At 39.2% G+C, this 23651-nt stretch overlaps 1 protein-coding gene across 2 annotated transcripts in view; it reads right to left on the bottom strand.

Moving 5' to 3' along the window:
* Positions 1-950: 950 nt before the first annotated feature.
* The window catches only part of XPO4 (exportin 4), a 144759-nt gene continuing 122058 nt past the window's right edge, over positions 951-23651 (bottom strand). For both annotated transcript variants that reach the window (XM_030561803.1, XM_030561811.1), the window contains 9 exons: positions 20806-20975; positions 16467-16641; positions 14515-14808; positions 13031-13211; positions 11394-11512; positions 10241-10371; positions 9329-9446; positions 7293-7385; positions 951-1818 (listed from right to left, as the gene is read on the bottom strand). In XM_030561803.1, coding sequence (XP_030417663.1) covers positions 1621-1818; positions 7293-7385; positions 9329-9446; positions 10241-10371; positions 11394-11512; positions 13031-13211; positions 14515-14808; positions 16467-16641; positions 20806-20975 — 1479 coding nt within the window. In that variant the 3' untranslated portion in view covers positions 951-1620. The remainder of the gene's footprint in view (positions 1819-7292; positions 7386-9328; positions 9447-10240; positions 10372-11393; positions 11513-13030; positions 13212-14514; positions 14809-16466; positions 16642-20805; positions 20976-23651) is intronic.

Genomic DNA, 23651 nt, shown 5'->3' on the forward strand with positions numbered 1-23651 from the left:
GCCCTTGTATTCCATTCATGTTATTACATGCATGAATTTAACTAAAAAAGTACGTCCTGAATCACTATGACTAGCACAGTGCTACCGACTTACGCCACTTTGGGTAATATGATTGGTTTTGAGATGAACAGCTGAAGGATGGCACAGAGTTGCAAACATGATGCTATACACAGCACTGTAAAGGTGTATATACTGTACATTTTATATAAATGTAAAAACCACATGGAAAACATTCAACAGCACAATTTAGCAGAGGTATCAAGCACAAGGCCCAAGGGCCAAATTCTTCCCCACCCACATCTCTCCCAAAAAGCAATTTTATCTGGCATGCAGAATGTGCGTTTGCCTCAGTTTTGTCAGGTTTATGGCTACTGGCAAAGTATGCCTTGCTTCTGTATTCTTGTGTTACTCCCCCTTGCTGTTTCACTATATCTGTCTATCAGTCGGCAGGATGAAATGTATGCACATCTTAACTGCTCATGTGCTGACACACAAAACTGAGTGAGAGTAGAGGAGAGCACAACAAATCTGGAGGTGGTGGTGGAAAAAAATAACCACAAATCCTAATGATCTTTCCAACCCTTGAATCAAATGTATATGGCCCTTGGGTAAAACAGAGTTTGAAACCCCTAGTCTAGCATAATTATTTTATCTAATGCCCCAACTTAAAAACAGTTCATATAAATCAATAATTTACACCTTTTGAATTGTTATTGCTTAAGCAAACAGTTCAGCGTAGAAATACGTTGCAGCTGTGCACAACTTGGATGTGGATTAAAACAGATAGTGAAAGTAAAACTACACATGAATGTTGCATTAGACTCACATCCCAACATAACACGTCAACAAAATGGGCTGCAACAGAAACACAGCAGCTTAATGCCAACATCCTGAACCAACTCTGAAGACTCAAATGTTGCCTTAGATTTCTTGTCTAAAGTGTATCACTTTTTTGTTTTGTTTTAAATTAAGGCAATGAAATGGCTACAGTTCCTAAAGTTCATTTTAGGGGAACAAAAATATACACCTTTTTCCTTCTGAACTTTAGGCAGCAGAATATAATGTAGAAACCTGTATTACATAAAACATGCAACATCAGGTGATGTAGAAAAACAAAACTAAACAAGTTAAAAAATACCATTTGGTGTTTTTCCCTTGGATCATAAACTCCATCTTCAGAGAGAAAAAATAAAGCTTCAATCAGCTACACTGTTTACAGTTTTGTATGTGTCTACATCATACTCTAATATGGTTTTCAGAAAAAAAAAATCTTTAAAAGTTTGTCCAGCCACTTATGTTTTAAGCTAATGGGGAAAAGGCACTATTTTTCATGTGCCCATATCTGTTTGCACATATATGGAATTTTCTTTTAAAATTTCAATTTGTTGTTGATTCTCTACAACATACAAGTAATGACAGATTGTGACTAACACAATAGCAGAAGCTGATTCAAAAGTTGACCTCTCCTATTCAACTGTGTTATATCAAACTTCCAGGCTCTCTAAAATCTGAGATGGCTGCAAAGAACCCAGAAACAGGTACAAGGTTTAGTCAGCTTTCAGCATTTCTCAGTGCATTTTGCAGAAAGGGTCTAAATTAGGCATAGAGTTTTTTTGTTGTTTATTTTACACAGAGGAGTCCACCAACATTTGCCATAAATTCTTCTAAACTCTTTAGGAAGGCCATCTTCTGCTTACGGTCCAGTGAAGGAGGAGTGCTGCTTGCAGTAAGCTTGTTGAATGCATCTGCCAACCGCTGGTAAATGACTGGATCTTGTTGACTTGATAGTAATGTTTCAACTAGTTCTGAATATTCAGCCTGTTGAAGAAACAGCAGTGATTACTACATAGGAAATAGAATACAAATATAGCCACACAGCCTCCTTTGTCAGGAGGAAAAACTCCCACAGACTTTGTGGTGGAAAAGTTATAAGTTGTTTCCAGAGATTTAGATAAGAATGCCAAGTTATAAACTAGGTAAGACCTTCAGCCAGACCAAGTGGCTGCCTTGACAAAGTTCTAAAAGCCTTCAGCTCCAGTCACTGCTGCCACAATTTCAGGGTAACTGCACCTGTATTTCCCTCTTTCCCCCCAGTGGTCCACTCCAGGAGTGCCCAGCCAGGTCTCCAGCCATCACCTGTCTCTGGGCAAGGATCATTATCCTACTCCTTTCTGATGGGATTTTATGGCTGCACAGTTATCTGCTTTACACTGTGCTATCCCCACCATGCCATTCTACCTAAAGACTAACACCTGTGCTTTGCTTTCTCTCTAAGGGCTCTGAACAATGTATGGCCAGCAACTACAAGTTATCACACAGTTCTTTCTAAGCAAGCACATGTATTCTTAAAGTAACCAGGTTACAGAAGAAACACTAAAAAAACAACAAAAGTTCCTACATGCATGATAAAAGCTTACCAGAAGTCACCCAGCAGTCTTATGGGGCCCTAATAGGCCAAAGTCTCTCCAACCTTTCTGCAAGGGTTGGGGGCTCCCTTTGAACAGAAGGTCTTGACCCATTTTAAACCCAGCCTTTTTTAATCAAAAAGCCCTTTCTGGTGTCTGTTGACCTGTGGAAAACCCCCGTTTGAACCAGTACATGGAAGTCTCCCCAGGGGTGCCACCTTTCTGGGAGCATTTACAACCTAAGTGATTCACCTTAATCAACCCCCACTGCATTTGGTTCCTGGAGGAGTTGTGGTAACTCTGCCCCCTGGAGCTGAATACAAGTATTGGCCCACAGTGATACATAAACCATTCATAAACTTAATACAATAAGGTCTGCAAAGATATTGCAACATCTGTTACAACTTAAATTCCCTCTAAGCTGCGCGGCCATGCAGCAGCCTATTAAGCGCTGCGCAGGTGCTCAGGGCTGTGGTGGGGAGAGATGTGTTTCTCCCGGCCCGGGACCTGCCGCAGCAGAGAGAGGCGCCTCTCCCCCCACCAGCCCAGGTGTTGCTGCAGGGAGAGATGGGGGGAGTCCTCTTTCCCTGCTGTAGCCCCTAGGCAGCCTGCACCCCAAACCCTTCATTCCCGGCCCCACCCCAGAGCCTGCACCCTCAGCCAGAGTCCTCCCCCCCCCAATATCACCTCCATATCGGTGTGCCTAACAAAATTCATTCTGCACATGTGAGAGAAAAATTCAAGAGAACATTGGTCACAACCACCATTAACAACACTGCAGCTGAGATGAGTTCAGGGCCACCGCTCTTCCTGCTTGTAATGAGTCCCCTCACACCAGACTGCTTCCTGATTTCCATTTCTGTCAGATTCATCCCCACAAACTGCTTCTCTCTCAAAGTCTTTCACTGCCTCCCCACCACTTTTCTTTCACTCAATCTCATTGTCCATCCAGTATCTTTGGAATCCTCCAACCCCACCCTGCACCCTTTTCCTTTCCCTCCTAGTCTCATGCTCATTCATCTCCTCTACATACATACTTCTCTATCCACACCTGTAAAAAGAAACCTTAATTTTTGAATAAAGTAACAAAAAATGGCAACATGAAATATGCAGTAACCTTTAAGGAAATGTGTGACCTTATATTTGGAGCCTTCTCTCTCTCCATTCGTTTTTCCCTCTTCTTTTAAAATCTTCATTTTTCACATCATGCCTAAGTAGACAATGAGCATCCTACACGCTCTCTACAAAGTGCCTACCACACCTTTGTAAGCTGCATGAAATAACTGCCATTTTCACCAGCACAGATCAAACATGAAGGCGAGCAAAGATATAAACAACAAACAACTTTACCAATGGTAAAGTTACAGCAATGAAACAGAGTTTGATAGAAAGCATTCCTGCTGTGCTACAAAAATATAAGCTAGCCTTGTCCAAACAACTCCCAAGTATTATGTATACAATTTTGTATGAGAGGTGCAAACTCCTTGGCTAAAACTCCATATAGTGTTTTGCAGAGAACAGACAAACATTTTATTAAAGCTAATGTTAAAAAATTACATAATATACAGGTTAAAAAAAAGAGTATCTGTATATCTGGATATAGTGTTTATATTATCCACAAATACAAAGTTTGTTTTAAAAGTCGTAAGATACATATAACAATCAGCAATAACCCAAATTTAGGTGAATAAATTTAACAACACAGTTTAGATATTAGCATCCAAATATTTGGGTATATTACTCATAAAAAGTTATACAGAGAGTTGGTTGTGAAAAGCAAATATATCAACGAGTGAAGATTGTCTCAGTAATTGAGAATTTAGGGTAGGTCGTCTGCTAAAAAATACAGTCCATCAGGGAAGTATCCGAGTTACCTTCCTGTCTGTGCTTCTCATTGGCACTGCAGCTTCTCTCTCCTGGTGTTGCCGATGTCTGGCGATGTGTTCTAGGTAGATGTCTCTCAACCAACTGATGGTGTCTGACACCATAAGTCGCCACATCAGCCAAGTGTAGCATTGACCGATTCCACATTTTCTCAACACTCACTTGTTACTGGGATCCTATGCGCTGATCGTCAGGTGCCTGGGCGCCTGAGTTTGAACCTTGTAGCCCCTAGCTGTCAAGGTGTCAGCCAAAGGTGTATTCTCTGGGAGGCAGGGGCTATGACGTTCACACTCACTTGCCGATTGTCAGAGCCCTGGGCGCATGAGACCCCTACTACAACTCTCATCATTCTTTTTCCTATACAGGCTATTTCCTCAGTTATCCAGTTAATCTATACTTCCCAAGAAACAGCTGAAAATCCTAGAAGCGTTATCTCGAGAGACTAACACTTCAAATCTTCAAAAAAAAAGATTTGCAAATGCTGTTTTTGCCTCAAAAACAAACAAACAAAACCACTAGTGATGATCAGGGCCCAAAAAGACACTTGTGGGAAAGCCACTGTGGGAAGGGATACACCATGGGAGGCCAGTACATGTTGGACCAGGATGCTCTGTCCTTGTTACAAGAGTGGCCACACTCTTGGTATTGTTGTCTACTATTCAATACTTGGATGATTTGCATGACCTCTTTAATTGAGACGGAGAGAAAAAAGAGCTGGAGGACGCTGACTCAGAACCTGATGAGTCTTTTGAGTAGTCTACGAGCCTCAGTGGAGCCCATCCAAGCTGGATACCTATATTAGTCTATTGACCAATGAAGGGGTGCTACCATGAGTACTGGAGGTGGAACCTCAGTCGCTAATGAAAGGGCATCCCGGTGAGGTAGAGGCCATACAAATGGGTCTGGTACTGAGGAGTGTATTACCTGATGGAACCTGTCCACACTCTGAAAAGCAACTCTGTACCGAGGTCACATGTATCCAAGGTATCCAAGTGCTGGCCACTGAGGACAAAGAGTGCATCAGTACCAGCTACACAGGCACAAAGACCATGGACAGTGCCTGTTTCTTCATCAGTAACATGGCAGTCAGCATTTGCAAACTGTGTCCTAAGGTTGAAGGAGCTGATGGACCTGGAATTGCTGCAGGTACTGATGTACAGCTGACCTCCTGTGTTATCGGACATACCAGAACAGAGAAATAAATCTGATGCTGTCATAAAGGCTTGCGAGGTGATAGGTACCAAAAGGAACAGTACTGTGACATCTGTAGGTAGTGGACTTGACAGCTCTCTCTCTCTCTCAAGTCAACTGTACGGTACAGGATCCTCCCACCTCTTTACCAGGGAGACATAGGTTGATGGGTCTTGATGTCGCTGACAGCCTTTTCTGGATGACGAGGACGATCAATTTCTCTTTGATTTCTGATGGCGCCAATTCGTTTTAAGGGTCTTCTAGGGAAGGTGAAAGCCCTTTCTCTTCTTGGGGTAGAATCAGAGTCCAGGGGTCCACTGGAACTACCATAGAAGTAGACGGTGCCAGAGGATGGCTGGCCGAATGATCCAACAAATACCCTGGTGCCAAGACAGGCTTTGTAGCCTGTTCCATCAGGTGGTGTTTCAACTGAAGGTCTCTGGAAATCAATGTTAACTTTTTCAATGAACATTAGATTCTGCACCTTACCATAATGTGTTCCTTACCAAGACACAGTAAGCAGCATGCGTGAGGTCACTATAAAGAACAGAGGCCCCACATGATGCCTGGTGCTTAAAACTCAGAGAATGCTGCATAACCTACTACAACTAACTAAACTAATGTTACACTATACCACATGATTGGTACTAACTGCTACTATTTACACTACAAACTCTCAGTAAGTAGCTGTGACACAGGAAATAAATTGTAAGGAGAGAATTGCAGAGGGAGCTCAGACTTAAGCCACTGGTAGTAAGAAGGACTGGGGTAGGGATTGGTGCACCGCCATCCTTATGTAGCCTCAGGAGGGGCCACAAAGAGGTGCAGGATGTGCACACTGCCCCAGTGGGTACTGCTGCAAGGGGAAAAGTCTCCGGCTCCTAGTGGTCTAAGTGTGAACACACTTGAATGGACACACTCGAAGAACCATCACCTTTTTTTCCTACCCGCTCAATTTGACCCCAGCTGTAAGATTCCAAAACTGATTTAGCAACTGTTCGAGGAGACAAGCACTGCTGGACACTCATGAGAGAAAAACCTGGACTTCTGACCTTAAGGACGGTGGGAGCAGAAGAAAGGAGTAACAGGCTAAACAGACAACGTGAGAACGCCAGAACTTTTTTTTCCCACAGAAAGATGTTTCAAGAAAACTGGATTTATGTCAATGTGAGCACAGGGGAGCCATAAAACTTAAGTAATACAAATCTTTGTATAGTGATTTTAAAAAGTTAATATGGGACAAATTTGTAGTGTGGAAGATAAGAAATTTTCCACAGAACCACTCTAGGCACATGTGTTATTGTATTCCTAGAACCATTAAGTTAATACATATCTAGAAATAAAATTAATCAGATCCTTATTTAATTTTAACAACCATTCCAACTATGTAAGCCAGGACGGAAGTCCCTCTGGAGTTAAATTTGCTTCACAGCTCTACAACGTGTATTGGCAATGATCAGCAAATTCGATTTAATTTTTTGTTCTACAAAGATGCTGGATGTCATGATGAACATTTCATGGAATAATATAGATCTGTCAAAATGCTAATGAAAAATCAATAGGGAACAAGTAAAGATTGACTACAATGAAGCCATGTACCAAGGGAAAAGCTTATAAACTGAAAATCCCACCTCTTCTGATATTATTTAAGTTTCTTCCTATGTCTTACTTGCACAGGAAAAATAATTAATTGCAGCCAAATACTGTCTTATAACTATTTCATTTCAACTAGGTATACCAGTAACCACAGCATTATTCTGCGTGCAAAACAGCTTTTGAACATCGTTTAAAAATGGGAAAACAACACTATACCTGATGCAAACACACTAATGTGTAGAATGCTTCACCTGCTGCAGTTGTCATCTCTGTATTGTGCTTTTGTAGTACCAGCATATCAAAAACCATCTGAAGTGATAAAACAAATTAATTATCTAAAATGCAGACTGTTAGGCTGCCTCTATGTAACAAAGTAGAAGGGGAAATCTTGTTTAGGAAGCTAAAAGAATCAGACCTATTGAAGACTACCTCCTGAAACAAGTCTAAGTCCTTCATAGATCTGGGGAGAATATGAGTTATTGAGTAAGGATTTGTGGAAATATTTATAGTTTATGCTTTTAGAGCTAGAAGACAATGGAGGACTATTGTTGTGTTAATTAAATGTGACTTCTTTGCAGTGAAAAGGGCATATTTACTAAGTTTGTCTTTGGAAGTGTTTTTTGTTACATTAACTTACAATACGGATTTTCTGAGGAGAAAATTTGATTATTAGAAAGGGGGAGAAACACTACATTTTCTTGAACAAATAGAGAAGTACAGATTCTATTGTGAATTAACTATTAAGAGGTACACTGAAATACCAACAAACACTGTAAAAGGTGCAAACTGTAGGATAACCATGTCCCTGTCTTCACAAAAAATTAAATACTCTTAATATTCTCTTAATTTGTAACATAAATAAAAGATCATTTATGACTATGTTAATTTTGTGATACAAGAGGAAAGATTAAAAAACTGGTATGTTTCAAATGATGGAGGGGGGACCCAATAACAGTTTTCAAATATATATGGACTGTTATAAAGGGGACAGTGAACAATTGTTCTCTGTGTCTCCTGATGGTAGGACAAGTAGCAATGGGCTTACTGTGCAGCAAGGGAGTTTTAGGTTAGATATTAATAAAACCTAAGTATAAGAATAGTTAAGCATGAAACAGGATTCAAAGGGAGGGTTGTGGAATCTTCATCATTGGAGGTTTTTAAGAAAAGGTTAGACAAACACATGCCAGGAATGACCTAGGTATATTGGTCCTAGCTCAGCACACCAAGCTGGACTAGATGACCTCACAAGGTTCCTTCTAGACCTACATTTTTATGATTCTACAAACAATAAATGAAAGGTTTTGCTCTTCCAGAATAAAATGGAGAACCCATTCATCAGGTCTGTGAAAGATGATGTGACTTTGGAGAATCCTAAGGCTGAATGAAAACTAAGTGGGTGAGGGAATGACTGAATGGTGTGGAAGCCAGAGAATTTAAAGTAGAAATTTAGGGAAGGGATTGAAAAAACAAGTACGTCCAGCTTTATCAACCTTTATTTAAGGCTCGTTGTTCACTCTCTCAGCCAGACTGATGTCAATGAGCCTGCTATGAGAAAACTAAGATCCCAAGCAAGACTTAGTCTGTGATGAAAGAGTAAGGTAAGAGATTTTTCATTAAACATTTAACCCGGGATTAAGCACACAGATTTTCCTACCGGCCAGCTCACTGAGACCCAGCTGAACAAGATGGAGCGGGTAGTCCAGAACAGTAGACACTGAACACAACACGGGATTGAGAATTTATGTAATTTTCTTTAAATAGAAGACCAACCAGAGCAGCATCCTCTTCTTTTCTTGTTTTAGTAATCATCTATTCCATTTTCCCTACCTATTCCTGTTGCCTCTTGTCCACTCCATCCTTCAGCTTATAAGCAACCTTGCCCATTCTATTTTAGTTCTTTGTGTCATCTACTCAGACTTCACAGTGATTCTTACTAAAATCTTTTAAGTTTCATTTTGAAACCCATGCACATAACACAAAAACATGAACTACTGACTGAAAGGTCCCAGGTCTGCCACCGATTTGGCACGACTTTGGGCAAGTTGTTTCTCCTCTCTGTGCCTCTATTTCCCCTTATACCTTTTGTTGGTCTTGTCTTAATAGACTAAGTTCTTTAGGGCAAGGACCGTCTCTTATAATGTGTTCATACAGTGCTTAGCCTAATGGGGCACTGATCTCAGTTGGGGCCTTTAGACTCCACTGTAATACAAATAATAAAATATGGCAGCATAATTTGCAAATAGACATTTTACCTTAAGAAAGTGCCTTGTTGCTAGAAATAGTGATGAATCTGTTTCTTGTGCTTTAGCACATTGTTCTGCTAATGGTGTTAAAGCTTCCAGACAGAGTTGGCAAACCTCAGAACTCATCCTGATAATTGAAGTGTCAAAGAAAAAGCATCAAAGAATAAGTCAGATTTTCTTTTTAAGTTGTGGTAAATTTCTAAACAGCATCACTAGAATATGTTTTCATGAGTACATGTCCCAGGATTTACTTTATTTTTACTAGAGTGCTTTAACAAAAAGATAGGAATCTATTGCATCTTTGTTGCCCTCTTTGATTGGCTATACACTGTAAAATAATTCTGTCATCTGTGACCTGACATTTTCAGAAACAGTCCCTTATGGCCAAGCTTCTCATCTGTTTTTGACACATGCTGTAGGTTAGTGAAAATGGTACTCCCTATTATAAAGGGAGAGCCCACTGGCAATATGACAGGAAATACTCTGGAGTCAGCCCAGTAGAACAGCAGTAGAATTTTGTATTACCAGCTGAGAAACTAATTCAGGAATAGCTTTGAGATACCACCTGAAGGCTTACGAAGTCAGATTCTCTGTGAGATGAAATAGTAGGGAGGAGGCAATAGAGGTTGCCAGCAAGAACACACACATATTAAACCACTTAAAAACTACATTAAATAAATGTTATGGGTCTAATTAAATTCAGTTAAGGCTAGAAATTCAGCTGACATTCCAATAATAATAAAACAGAATGCAAGGGCAAAATTGAGAGAGGAAAACAACTATAACACTACTATTATATAAGCAGAGATAAACAGAAGGAAAAAATAGAAAAAAGTAAAGAAAGTTAAAATTTCTAAATTTCTTCACAAAAAAAAAGAACAGGCATTTTGAAGTTGGACATCCATTCATTGTAAAGGATACGATGACATCCCTAACTCCAATGAGTACATTAGGCTCTTAAAAAGGTCTTCTGGAAGCTGAGGAATTTTCTCAGGAAATATCTCACAGATGAAGGTGATTAATTTGTAGTACTGATTACACAGAGATGGAAACTGTCAAAAGAAATATATTGGGAATTTTAGACTCAAACAGTTCTGTTTTAATACTGCTCCTAAATTTCTGTGGAACAAACAGACAGGACTGAGACTGATGCACTCGGCTGAAAAGAAAGGTAATTATTAGCCGATACAAACTTCAATGTTACAGTCCTCAGTATATTGCCATTCCATTCATTTGATTTTTATGGTGATATAACAAGAGTTATGCATATGACATGAAAGCCTTAAAAAGCATCTCCCTGCCCCCCCCCGCCCCCCAAATCAGTGTTATCCTAGTAAAGAAATATAAAAGTAATGATCAATCACAAATGCAAAATATATATTATGATGTGTTTTTCAAAATGTGAATAGTTTTAATAATTGTCAAATATGGATAAGAGCAAAGTAATAAATCAAACTTTCACGAAGCAAATGACAAAAGAAAAGCCAGAGGAGAAGGGACCCACGACAGGAGAGAAAGCTGACAAGTGAATGAACAGCAATGCAGACACTTTTTAGATCATAATGCATTCCCTAAGAAAGTGCATGAAACCACACAGTAGGCAATTGTGGAATAACCTGCCTCTAGAACAAGTTTCTTCCTATTCCCCATCAGTCAATTGTTGATTTATGCCATGCAGCATGAAGATTTATATCCTTTTTTATCCTATCTAATGTTACAATAAATATTCTCATTCTCCATATAAATGTTTAATCCTTTTTTGAATTCTATGATAAAATCTCAACTCAAAATAAGACGACTTGTGGCAGGACTGACTTTTTAAAAAATGACAAACTTTGTCTAGGTGATCCATGTATAACTCTCTTAGGCTCTCAGGGGCCAGAGAAAAATTCCTTGCATATACAGTAAAATAAACCCTAGAAAATGCATTGTATTTAACTGCCAGGCTACATAAACCACTCTAACAACTTCAAAGTTTAGAAACCATCTAAAAGCTTATATATCTTTATAAGAAGTTTACATTTATTATGTGTGCGTGCATATATACCGTACATGTATGTTAAAATATACTTACTTTCAGCAGATCCTGTGACATTAATGGCAGAACTAGATTAACTCCATATAAGACTACATCTGCTGCTGACACAGATCTATTTGCAGCTTGTCCTGGCTCCTGTCCTCTAAATACTTCATCTATAGAAAACATAAAAACCTTTATTGCTAACACATTAAATGTAAAAGGAAAGATCAGACATACTGAAGTGTCTCATTTTTATGCAAGAGGCCAGATTTCTTTTTTAAAAAGGACAGCAAACACACTATATTAAAATATGAGTTGTGATAGTTTAGGCTGCAACTTCATCCTATGCTTAGGCCCATTGTGTCTAGGCATCCCAATACAGTACTCCAAAAGATCCTATAAGAACAGGAAATATCAAATGCTATGAGTATGCCTTAGCATTTAGGAGTATATTAAAACACAGAAAACTTTGTTTATTTCAAAGTAAGGCTTCATAACTGCATTTCCTATCAACTGAAACACTAAAAAGCAAGAATATTGATTTAACTGGTGATATTAACATCCACACAAACCTTAACTTGTGTCTTAACACTTGAGCATAATACCGAAATGCATTCGGACTCCTTAGTTTCATGACAAATTCCCTTTCAAATTCTTCCATATAACCAGCCTCAATGCAGACATTCAATTCCTCATAAGCCTGACTCAAAAACCCAGCCTGTATTGTGACCTTAGATTAAGATATACTGGCTACAGATCTAGGTCTAATGGTAAAGTCTTTGTCTATTATTTAGAGATTAAAAATAGGGGGCCAGAATTCAGTACATTTGAGACTGTAAATAACTATGTGAGTGCACTGCAGTTGGTTATATCTTTGGAGGCACTCAGAGCTAGTGATGAGCATTAATATAAATACCTGGATAGATAGATAGATACAATTTCCTTTTGTTCTGTGCCTTCTGCACAGAACTTTCTAGGACTTGGTAAAGCTTGAACATTGTGTTTACATTTTTTAGCTTATCTAAAAAACTGTTCAATATAGTTAAATTATACCTGGCACATCAGGTTTTCAACTGATTCAATTTTAAATAGCAGAGATCATGAAGAAAAAAAAAGATTGGGATATACAAGAGAAAACTTAACTAAACCATAACTACATACCACAGCACCTGTACTGCGAATTGCTGAGCATCTACACATACCGCTGAAGTGCCGCTGGAGTGATAGAGCTCAACACCTTTCAGAATCAAGCTCTTCTATCACACGCTGAAATGTTCTCTGTTTTAAACTATACCCTAATTCTGATTTAACTGACCTTGTTTTTGATAACTACCATTGCTTTACGTCCAGATCAGTACTTTCTTCTAGTTCAGATTTCAAGTTGTTCCGTATACAAACAATGCAACAAGAACAATGGCCCATGAATTATATGCTTTCTTCCCTCAGCTAAGAGAGTCTGAATATTAAATGCTATCTCAGAATGTGGAAACTAGACTCTCTAATCTCCACTCATACATTACTTGGATAATTAGTTCTCTCTCTCCACAATATTTTTGCTATTTTTTTTTAAATCTATGTAAGATAAATCCTCAAAAGAAAATTAGCTTATTTTGCAGCCCATCATTTTTGCTCAAAACTACCCAGAAAAGTTCACCAATACTTGACGCTTTTCATCTCCAATTTCTTCATACCTGTATCACTGAAATCTATAAATTCTTTTGACAGAAGGTTAGTAAGAAGCTCCATAATAAGAAGAAGATCCTGGTATTGGTCCTCTTCTGCTGTAACATCTATTCGCTGCCGACCTAAATTATTCTTGGAATATACTTGAAGTAGAGTCAGGCAGGCCTCATACAAATTCATGGCTTTGGACTGCAACAAAAACAAAACAGGAAGTTAAATATGTTACATACTATATATACTAGCATATTTAATATTGACTTTTTAGTGCTGCTTTTGATGCTGCTAGGGTGACAATACACCAGTGATTTTGATTTTTTTCCTATTATCTGTTACTATTTAGTGTAATAGATATGCATAAAAGTGTTAAGGAAATAGATATTCCTTACATAACATAACTAGCTAGCCCATTTACTCATGTTCCAGTGACTACAATACTTTACTAGTATAACCATACTTTTGGCAGGTTACCCCAAACTTAAAAAGAAAATTTTAAATCAGGAGTCTATATATTAAATGGTTTTGGACAGGCTGACATTTCTTGCCAAACTCAAGAAATTGTTCAGAATTGCAGATTCAGAATCTCTAGGGTCTTGCTCACACTAGCACATTTTGTAGCTTTAATGCACCATTACGGCAGATCCAATGGCAGTAGCTAGGGTTTGCCTGGATCAGGGAAATTTGCACAGGTATAACTATACCAGTACAAAGTCCTTACGTAGGTACAATGCACTAGTAACTTACTGAGGTAAATCACACCATTGAAAGCCATGTTTAGCACCAATGCAATGTCTCTACATTAAGAGTTTGCACCAGAAGTTACACCAGTGGCAAGTTGCCCTAGACAAACCTTCAGAGAAAGTTAAACATGGTAAAAACTCCCTGAGCTGGACTAATGATGAATTATAGGTAAATTTGTTAGTGTATGCATAGTCTAACTGTACTTTTGGGTTACCTTTTCAGAGACAATATATGCACTCTCACTTATAGACAAGGAAATATTATTTAGTACATCCAAAAGTTTTCTGAATGATATAAGAGGTAGAACTGTGGGATGCTCTCTCTTTTTCCAGTCTCCAGTCAGTGTGCTTGGGTTTTACTATAGCAGAAACCTGTAAATGGATTTGCTTGTTTTATCAAATCTGGTTTCCTTTAAAGAGGTCTATTTCCTTTTAATAACATATCAGTTTCAGTGAATTATGCTCTTTAATGGATTATATAAAAAATAAATTAGATGTATTATTTTAAAAGATCAATGAACCTTTTGATGTCTACATTTTAAATACGTTCACTCCGTTAACAGGCATACATTTAAGAGGGCTCGGCTCTACAATATTTCTTCCTATTCAGCATTTAAAATCATTGTGGTTTACTTGATTTAGAGACTACGATCTCATTTTGCATGTGCGTGCATGCACACACACACACACACACACACACACACACACACACTCTCTCTCTCTCTCTCTCTCTCTCTCTCTCTGGTCACATTTACCTCTCCGAGATAGCATATTTGTTTATGTGCAACTTCAACAAAAACTTCTATTATGAGGTTAACAGTCTCTGGTGTGTTTTTGTACACCTCCATTAATCCAATGCAATTGGTAAGAAAGTCCATCAGAAAGTTAAAGAGTATTGCTACATTATCTATCTGGGTAGCCTCAGCAATGCCACAAAGCGCTTCTAGTGTGGCAGTGATTTCCTGTTTCACCTCCTCCTCTTGACAGATCTGTTGAAAGTTTTCTTGGTTTATCACATTCAAGAATCGCTGCTGAAGTGGCTGAAGAACCTACAGAATCAAAAATTACACAGCCATTTCTGATAAATGTATTCTTCCAGTTTAATACATGTAGTACTCACAGTTTCCTATCAATTCATTAAAAATTCAAGTCTTTATGGCACACAACCTTTCCCACTCTCCCCACCTACAAAGCACTGGGATTCACCATTGTTACTCCACTTTTACACTGGTGCAATTCCATTGATTTCAATGGAATTAAAACTGGCATAAAACTGGGATAACACAATGATTAATCAGGCCCATTAAGTGAATTTTAATTTAATCTTGCCATTCACTATCTCCGTTAGGGGTCTGTTTCAGCATTATCTCTTGCCAACTTATTTTCTGCCCACTTATGGTGTTCAAATTCCTCTCTACTGTGCCTTTTTTTGTCCTTTCTGGTATATGAATCTCCTCTAAATTTGGTATCACCTGAAAGTTTCTTTTCTATTCTAGCTAATTAATGAAACTGTTAAATAAGATCAGTCTTAATTATCTTTGTGGTACCACACAACATACTGCCATCTATCATTTTTTTTAAACTATTTATTTAGGAAGTTAAGTTTACAAATCCTTGCCATGTAAATACCAGAGTCAATACAATAATCATTACAACACTGACCTTTTGTTTAGAGAAACATTTTTAGTCTTCCAGCCTATGTTCAATCTGCATGATACTGTTGATAGCTAAGATAATTTGATCTAATTTTTTAGTTTAGTTTTTCAAGACAGTCATAGCTTTACAAAACCCCAGTATATTACCAGTTCCTCTATCATGTTCCCTTTCAGTTATTAATTTTGCAATTTATCAAGCAAGCAATTAAGTTTTTCACAAGATTTATTCTTTATAAACCTACGGTGTTTATTGCTCATGCTTCAGTTACACTCTAGGGCCAAGATGCTTCATTATTTTCTCTTCATATTCATTTTATTATTTTACAGTAGAACCTCAGAGTTACGTACACTAGAGTTACAAACTGACCAGTCAACCACACACCTCATTTGGAACCAGAAGTACAAAACCAGGCAGCAGCAGCACACAGAGTACAGTACTGTGTTAAACATAAACTACTAAAAAAAATAAAGGGAAAGCCACATTTTTCTTCTGCATAGTAAAGTTTCAAAGCTGTATTAAGTCAAATACTCAGCTGTAAACTTTTGAAAGAACCATAATGTTTTGTTCAGAGTTACGAACATTTCAGAGTTATGAACAACCTCCATTCCCGAGGTGTTCATAACTCTGAGATTCTACTGTATTGTTGCACTTTGTTAAGCCTCACAAAATACATGGAATCTTACAAGGATCATATAAACTAAAAAGTTACCAGGGGAAGAAGTGAGACTTCCAAGACTTCAGTTTAAGGAACACTCTTTCCTTTTTTGATAATCAGTCATTTTAATCTGACCATTTCAGAATTTTTAAAAAACAACATTTATGAAATACGATTATAAAATGACCCTCAATGTAATATTAATTGGTCACGTTTAAATAACTGGTATCTTACGTACCCTGCAATTGGTGCCTTATAAAGTTTAGGTAAAATAAGAATCACAATGAAATTCTAATATTAAAAAAGCCTTTAAAGATGTTCCGTGTGCAACAGCAGTGTTGAATTGAGTTTCATTGCTTGCTGAAATGAAGGTGACAGAAATTTTAAATGTCTTACCTCTGTCCAGTATTGCTGTTTTGTATCTGTGTCCATATGGGCAAAACCTCCTAAAACTAGAGCTTTCATTAGTGTTCTCTGAACAGAACTGGACAAAAAGTGAAGAGGTGGGCTTCGCCTCGCAAACTGCTTAGCTAAATTCCACCAATTCTCACACTGAATTACTAAATTTGCCCTAAAAAATAAAATAAAAATAAAAGTAAAAAAATTGCTTACTCATAGAAAATCCTTTAGAAACACATACAATCTGATTGCTTTTACCAATTATTCTTAATAGAAATTTTGTTAAAGTTCTAAAGTATTCATTTAACTTAGGATTTATACCTTAGTCTCTATTCTTTATGACATTCATCTTATTTATGCCTCATTTATAGATTTTTGTAAAATTTAATTTATAAATCATTTAATTTATGAGTGAAAAAAATGGGAAAGCACTTTGCAGAGTCACATAATACCCTTTATTTGACATCTTGCATGTATTGAGCTCAAGTGGTTGAGTTTTGTTGCTATAACTCTGAGCCTAGAGACTCTCTAGTTTTACAGAATTTACAGGAGATTCAGATTAAGCAAAAGAAAATCTGTTTTATCACTGAGTTCTGTTTAACCAAAAGAACACAAACCAGCAAAGTCTTTAGTCACTGTTCTTTCTTGCAGCTTGTCAATCTGTACACATCAAAACAACAACAAACAGGGCACCTCTTGTGTATCTCCAGAGCTCCTCAACTCGTGTCTGGGCAACACATTTCTGTCTCTTCTGGTCACAAGCGTAGGCCAGCCCCTTTAAGGGTCTAAACCCAACTAGACTCCATCACGCAGAGATTGCCTTTGCTCAAGGAGGCATTTTTAGCAGGACCAGATTAAGACAAACCGGAGCCCTTGCCACCCCTCTGGACAGAGGTACCTCTTACCTCTGGACAGAGGTAAGACATCGGCGCTCTCCAATTTGGCCAGCAGTGGCAGGGGCCACCAACATAAAAGCAAAGAGTAAATTTTGCTAGTCTGGTTGCCCTGCTCCTCTTTGCATAAACTTGGGCCTTCCTCATTTCTGGATCACCACTCCTTGCCTTCAGGTGAGCTGGGCCTTCTCCAAAACCAGGGAGGGCTCTGTCTGCATCCACCTCAGAACAGGACTCACTGTTACCACCTCAGCCAACTTATGATGGGGCAGAAGCAGAGAGGCCCCTCTGTGTAGGTAACTATGTTCCATCTATTTTTGGCCTCTGTGTAGGGAACAAATGCCTGCCTAAGCTCAAGTTTCAAACCTCTCAATGCAGCTTTTCCCACTCCTATTCCTTTGCCTCTGTCATTTCATCTATCCCTTCATTTATTCATTCCCTCCCCTTCCTCCTTGATGCATTACAGATCCCATATTCACTATATTCTCCTTTCCACTCCATCATTCATCCTCCCTTTGACTTTATCTTCTCTCTCACCTCACACATTTGTTAAACATGCATTCTCATGGTCTTTGTTCAACACACAAAAAATGATGGAGGGGGAGGAGTGAGAAGGAAAGCGGGGGGCTGTAGGATCTCCCAACCCCCCAACAGGCTGCAAGCAGCAAAACATGGGCTCTTTTTCTTCCCAGTCTATCCAGCGTGCATGAAACCCAGTGGCTGGCCCTCCCTTTCTTTGTACGGAGCACCTCTCACAGACCCCTCTGGTCTCAGAGAACAGCAGGGAAAACCCTTCCTTTCCTTTGACCAGTGGCAGGGCCTCCTCTCCTCTAGAGCAGCAGAGTGGCCATACCAGAGCTGCAACAGCACAGGACTGGTCCCATCTGGTGGTGGGAGTGAGGCCAGAAAACCTCCTGCCCTTGCGAGTGGCTGTCTGCAGATACAGTCAGGCAATGTGTTAGTTACACTCTGGTAATGTTTTCAAGATTTTCTTTACAAACCGGGGGTGGCGGGGGGGTGGCTATAAACTTCTATTTATTTATTTATTTGGTTTTGGTAAACCAAAGTGGAGATTCTGACCTCACCATGTGATTCCAGGAGCTAGGGCCCCAACATGGCTCTGTAGTGCCTATGCCGTAATCCAATGGTTCTCAGCTTCCAATACTGTGATTACATTTTACACAGAAAACACAAAACTTTGGAACCCAGGGACACCGCCCATTGTAGTCAAAGAAATGGAGGGTGGTTGTGATCCCCTTAAAATTCCCCTCTAGGCTGAGAACACATGCTTTAATCCTGGATTCCAGACCTGACTCCCAGACAGGACTCAATCCCCTGCCAGCCTTAACTAAAAAGCCCACACCATTATCAAGCTTCCTCGGAGGGAGCGACACTGTGGCTTGGGAGCAGAAATGAGAGAGGCAGGGTTATGGGAACCCTGTTGAGAGCACTGAACAGTGTCAGCTCCCAGATGATACTAAGGAGTTCAGAACTGACTTTGGCACTTGAATGCTTTTCCTACCTTGAGAAAGGATGGTCTCGTGGTTAAGGCAGGTGAATGCTGCTGTTTAAAGAACCGGATTCTACTCCTTCCTTTGCAATACTGGGCAAGTCACTTTAACCAAGCCTTTTACAATCACTCACTCGTGTGTTTCTCTTGCCTGACTTTGAAACCCTGGTGTCTGATTTGCAGAAGTGCTGAGCACTCACAACTGTAACTGAAGTCAATGGGAGTTCTGCTTTGAGCATAATTATGAAGCGCTATGTAATGCTGAGTATTCTAAAAAAATCAAGGCCAAGGCACCTCAAATTTAGCACCCAAAGTTTAGTATATACTTTTGACCTTACCCTCCTTGTGCCTTAGTTCCTCATCTATAAAATGGGAATAATACCTCTTAATTTTAGAGAGGTATTGTGAAAATAAATTCACTGCTATCCCAATATAACGCGGCCTGATATAACATGAATTTGGATATAATGTGGTAAAGCAGCACTCCAGGGGGGCGGGGCTGCGCACTCCGGCGGATCAAAACAAGTTTGATATAATGCGGTTTCACCTATAACGCAATAAGATTTTTTGGCTCCTGAGGACAGGGTAGAGGTGTATTTGTGATGCACTTCAGGTATTATAATGATGAGCACCACAGAAAAGCCAATGAGGAAGTTAATAATTCTGTCTTCAGAGCAGAACAGTGTGTAATAATAAGACATACGGCCACACACTGAACATCAAGCAGAAAACAAAATACTGAATAGTTGCTTGTTTAGTGAGCACTGTCCATTTTGTGCACTGAATGAGCCAAGGATTCTGTGTGAAAAAAATCATGTAATTAAATAATGCATCATAATGCATACACACAAAGGGGGTGGATTACAGTTGTACATGCAACTTTAATTCTGGCGTTTTAAAATGTGCATGCTTCACTTAGCAACCGTAATATGTTCTTTTAACACAGTACATATGTATTACTCACAAAAAACTATTTTGTGTCAATCTACAAAAGGATAAAACTTTCAAGAATTTGCTGCTTTACAGCTTCTAGCTCCAAAGCAAACCTTTGAAATGTATCACTTTCTCCAAATTCTACATGCTTTTAGATGTTTAAAATTACACCGTTTTAATATTCTTTTACAACATAACTACGTTGGCATTTGATTTTTCAATCCTAAACAGTTAATTCTTCAAAAGTAAATAGCAATGTAGAAATCCTCATTATGGAATTGGGAGGGTGTGGGGAAAGGCAGAGTTAATTCTTTCTAACTCCCTGATGGCTGAGAGGCATAGGGGAATGAGAGCACATTTCAGTACAATATAAACTTGAGGGGCTCACTTAACTGGACTGACAAGCACTGACGGGCTGATTCTCCTCTCCATTATACAAGCTTTATGCTTGGTGACACTCCACTGGAGTTACAGAAGCATAAAACTGGTGTAAGAGTGGAGAATCTAGAATCATAGAATATCAGGGTTGGAAGGGACCTTAGGAGATCATCTAGTCTAACCCCTTGCTCAAAGCAGGACAAATCCTCAAGGTGTTTTGTGTTTTTTTAAACACCCCAGTTCCCTAAATGGCCCCCTCAATGAGTGAACTCACAACCCTTGTTTTAGCAGGCCAATGCTCAAACCACAGAGCTATCCCTCCCCCCAGTCTTGAGTCTATATAACCCAGAACATGGTTGTTATTTCATAAAAGGAGAAAAACGTCAAGTTATTTAGTTTGTGTGGAAGTATGTACATATTTTTAATAAAATACCTTATATCTTATGCTAGGGTTTGAACAATTTTGAATGCTTCAACAGAAAGTGCTCTTAGCTGTGGAAAACATTTAGAACAGTACAAATATTCTAATAGGTAATATACACTGTATTCACTTTATTTTTGGCCCAATATAAATTTCAAAAGATGCAAAAGAAAAATTTGACTGCATAAGCCTGCACTTTACCTCTCTCTCCTTTCCACTAATGTTACTAGCAACTGTACAGTGTCATTTGCAAGGTCCTGCTCAGAACTCCATACTGCCAGGTTACTGATTACTTTTTCTAAGAGGTAACCCACAATCCACTGGGAACCCTCTGTGTCTGCACCAAATGCTGTATTAAATGGTAGACTTATCTATAAGAAAAAGAAAACAATTAAATGAGTGCATTTTATAAAAAGTCAAAATAGTAACTCATTTTCAAACTTTCACAGTGCTTGCTTACTTAACATACAAAAGTTACGTTCACAAAAAGGAAAAAGTATAAGAAAAAATAGGTAGGAAACCAAATTTACCTCTTACTCTATGCCAAAAAACTGGAAACAATACCAATTTTGTTATAAAACCCTATTTTAAGTATCCATACATCTAACCTTCAACACCACCTTTTAAAAGAAAGATTTCCCATGTATGCAATGTTGTTCAACGTGGCCATGAAGGAATTCCTGCAGTTCTTCAGAAATGAAGACACTAATACTGAGGGATGACCTACTCTACCTCTTAGTCGATGTAACTTATGTTGCTCAGGGGTGTAAAAAGACACACACCCCTGAATGACGTACATTACGTCAACCCAAGCGCTATCCATATTGGTGCTGTGTCGGTGGGAGACGCTCTCCCACTGACACGGCTTCCACCTCTCTTTTGTGGAGGTGGAATAATTATGCCAATGGGAGAGCACTCTTCCGTCAGCATAGCGTGTCTTCACCAGACATGCTACAGCAGTGCAGCTGCAATTGCTCCCTGAATTTGTTCCATTTGCTTCTTTTTATCGAGGCGGGGGTGGGGGAGGGAAGAAGCACAGAGAAGAGGATTCAAGTACATAAAATATTTTTACAAGGAGGAAGAAGAAAAATTATTCTTCACCTCTGATGATAGGACAAGAAGCAATGGGCTTAAATTGCAGCAAGAGCCATTTAGGTTGGATATTAGGAAAAACTTCCTATCAGGGTGGTTAAGCACTGAGTCTGGAATAAATTGCCCACGGAGGTTGTGGAATCTCCACGATTGTAGACTTTTAAGAGCAGGTTAGACAAACACCTGTCAGGGATAGTCTAGAATAGATAATACTTAATTCTGCCATGAGTGCAGGGGACTGGACTATGAGACCATTTGAGGTCCCTTCCAGTCCTACAATTCTGATTCCAAATTCAAGTTCTGGTGCAATACTGTCTGATACCCTTGAAATTCCAAGTATTCAAATTTCCTGTTCGCTTCAAGAATAAAGTTTTTGAAAATTGAATCTCAGGAATTTGATAATTTTGCAAGGGGGCTCTGGACCCTTCGGTCTTGTGAGCATGTTCAATTTCAAATTCCCATTTATTTTCAAGTTTCAGCACTAGTTTTCAGTAAAAGAATTTGTCTCATCGCCTTCAGAGACCATATTACATACAAATTAAGATGGATACAAATAGGTTTTTTTTATAATAAGAAAATCGGTATTTGTAATTTAAATTAAATATAGATTTATTCAAATTAAATTTGAATTTGACACACTATGTTAAGGGCTAAACTTGTACACAAAAATAATATTAAGCAATACATGTTTGCTGCCAAGTTTTAAAAAAAGTGAAACCACTGAACTGATGGATGTTACTGGCTAAGCACCTGGAATCAGAGTCTGATGACGTGCTAAACCAGCTCTTCTGTAGGTACAGAGAGAATACTTTCTTCATTTCAGTTTATTCAACTAGTTCAGTTCAATGACTAGTTCAGAAAGTTAAGAAACTAACGAAAAAACAGGAAAGCCTGTCGTCTTCTTCTAACCTGTGAATAAAAACTAGGTGTGAGAGGATGAGATCTACGATTACTAAAATCTCAAAGGCTGTGGTGACCAGAAGCAGTCAATTCAATTAACTAAACTACAGATAATACTTCCTTTGTTTAATAAAGCAGTTTCAAATTCAAAACATGGTTTGGTAACTTTTCTTATGTACTTAGCACATTTAAGGTTATTTTATTTAAATTTTAAAAAATTAAAATGCTATTTTTGTTCTTCATCCAAGTACAGCTTGACAGAAATCACAGGAAACAAATTAACCGTCTAGTCCAGGGGTCAGCAACCTTTCAGACATGGTGTGCTGAGTTTTCATTTATTCACTCTAATTTAAGGTTTCATGTGCCGGTCATACATTTTAATGTTTTTTAGAAGGTCTCTCTCTACAAGTCTATATATTATATAACTAAACTAGTGTTGTATTGTAAAATAAACAAGGTTTTCAAAATGTTTAAGAAGCTTAATTTAAAATTAAATTAAAATGTTGATCTTATGCCACCGGCCCGCTCAGCCCGTTGCTGGTCTGGGGTTCTGTTCACCTCGGCCGGCAGTGGGCTGAGTGAGGCCTGCGGCCGGGACCCCAGCTGGGAAGGGTCTGGCAGCCAGAACCCCAGACCGGCAGCGGGCTGTGCGGGGCCAGCAGCCAGGACCCCAGACTGGCAGTGGGCTGAGCGGCTCAGGCTACTGCCGCTCAGGGGTTCCATCCTCCGGCTCCTGCCAGCCGGGATCCCAGCTGCCGGACCCGCTCAGCCCGGGGCTGGTCTGGGGTCCCAGCCCTGCCCACATACAGTGGGTACCTACCGTCTCCCTGGTTCTGGCCCATTCTCTTCCTCTCTCTGCACTGAGCTGAGAGTGGGAGTGGACTGAGCACAGGGCTGGGGGTGAAGGGTCTGACCAGGAGCTAGAATGAAGGAGGGAGCTCAGGGTTGGGGCAGAAGGTTTGGGTGTGGGGGCACTCACCTGGGCAGCTCCCATTTGGTGTGAGGGGTGCAGATGGGAATGTGAGTGGTGGTGCAGGGGCTCCCGTTTGGTGCTC

The sequence above is a fragment of the Gopherus evgoodei genome, chromosome 1, assembly GCF_007399415.2.
Source record: "Gopherus evgoodei ecotype Sinaloan lineage chromosome 1, rGopEvg1_v1.p, whole genome shotgun sequence".
In the NCBI taxonomy this organism is placed as follows: domain Eukaryota; kingdom Metazoa; phylum Chordata; order Testudines; family Testudinidae; genus Gopherus; species Gopherus evgoodei.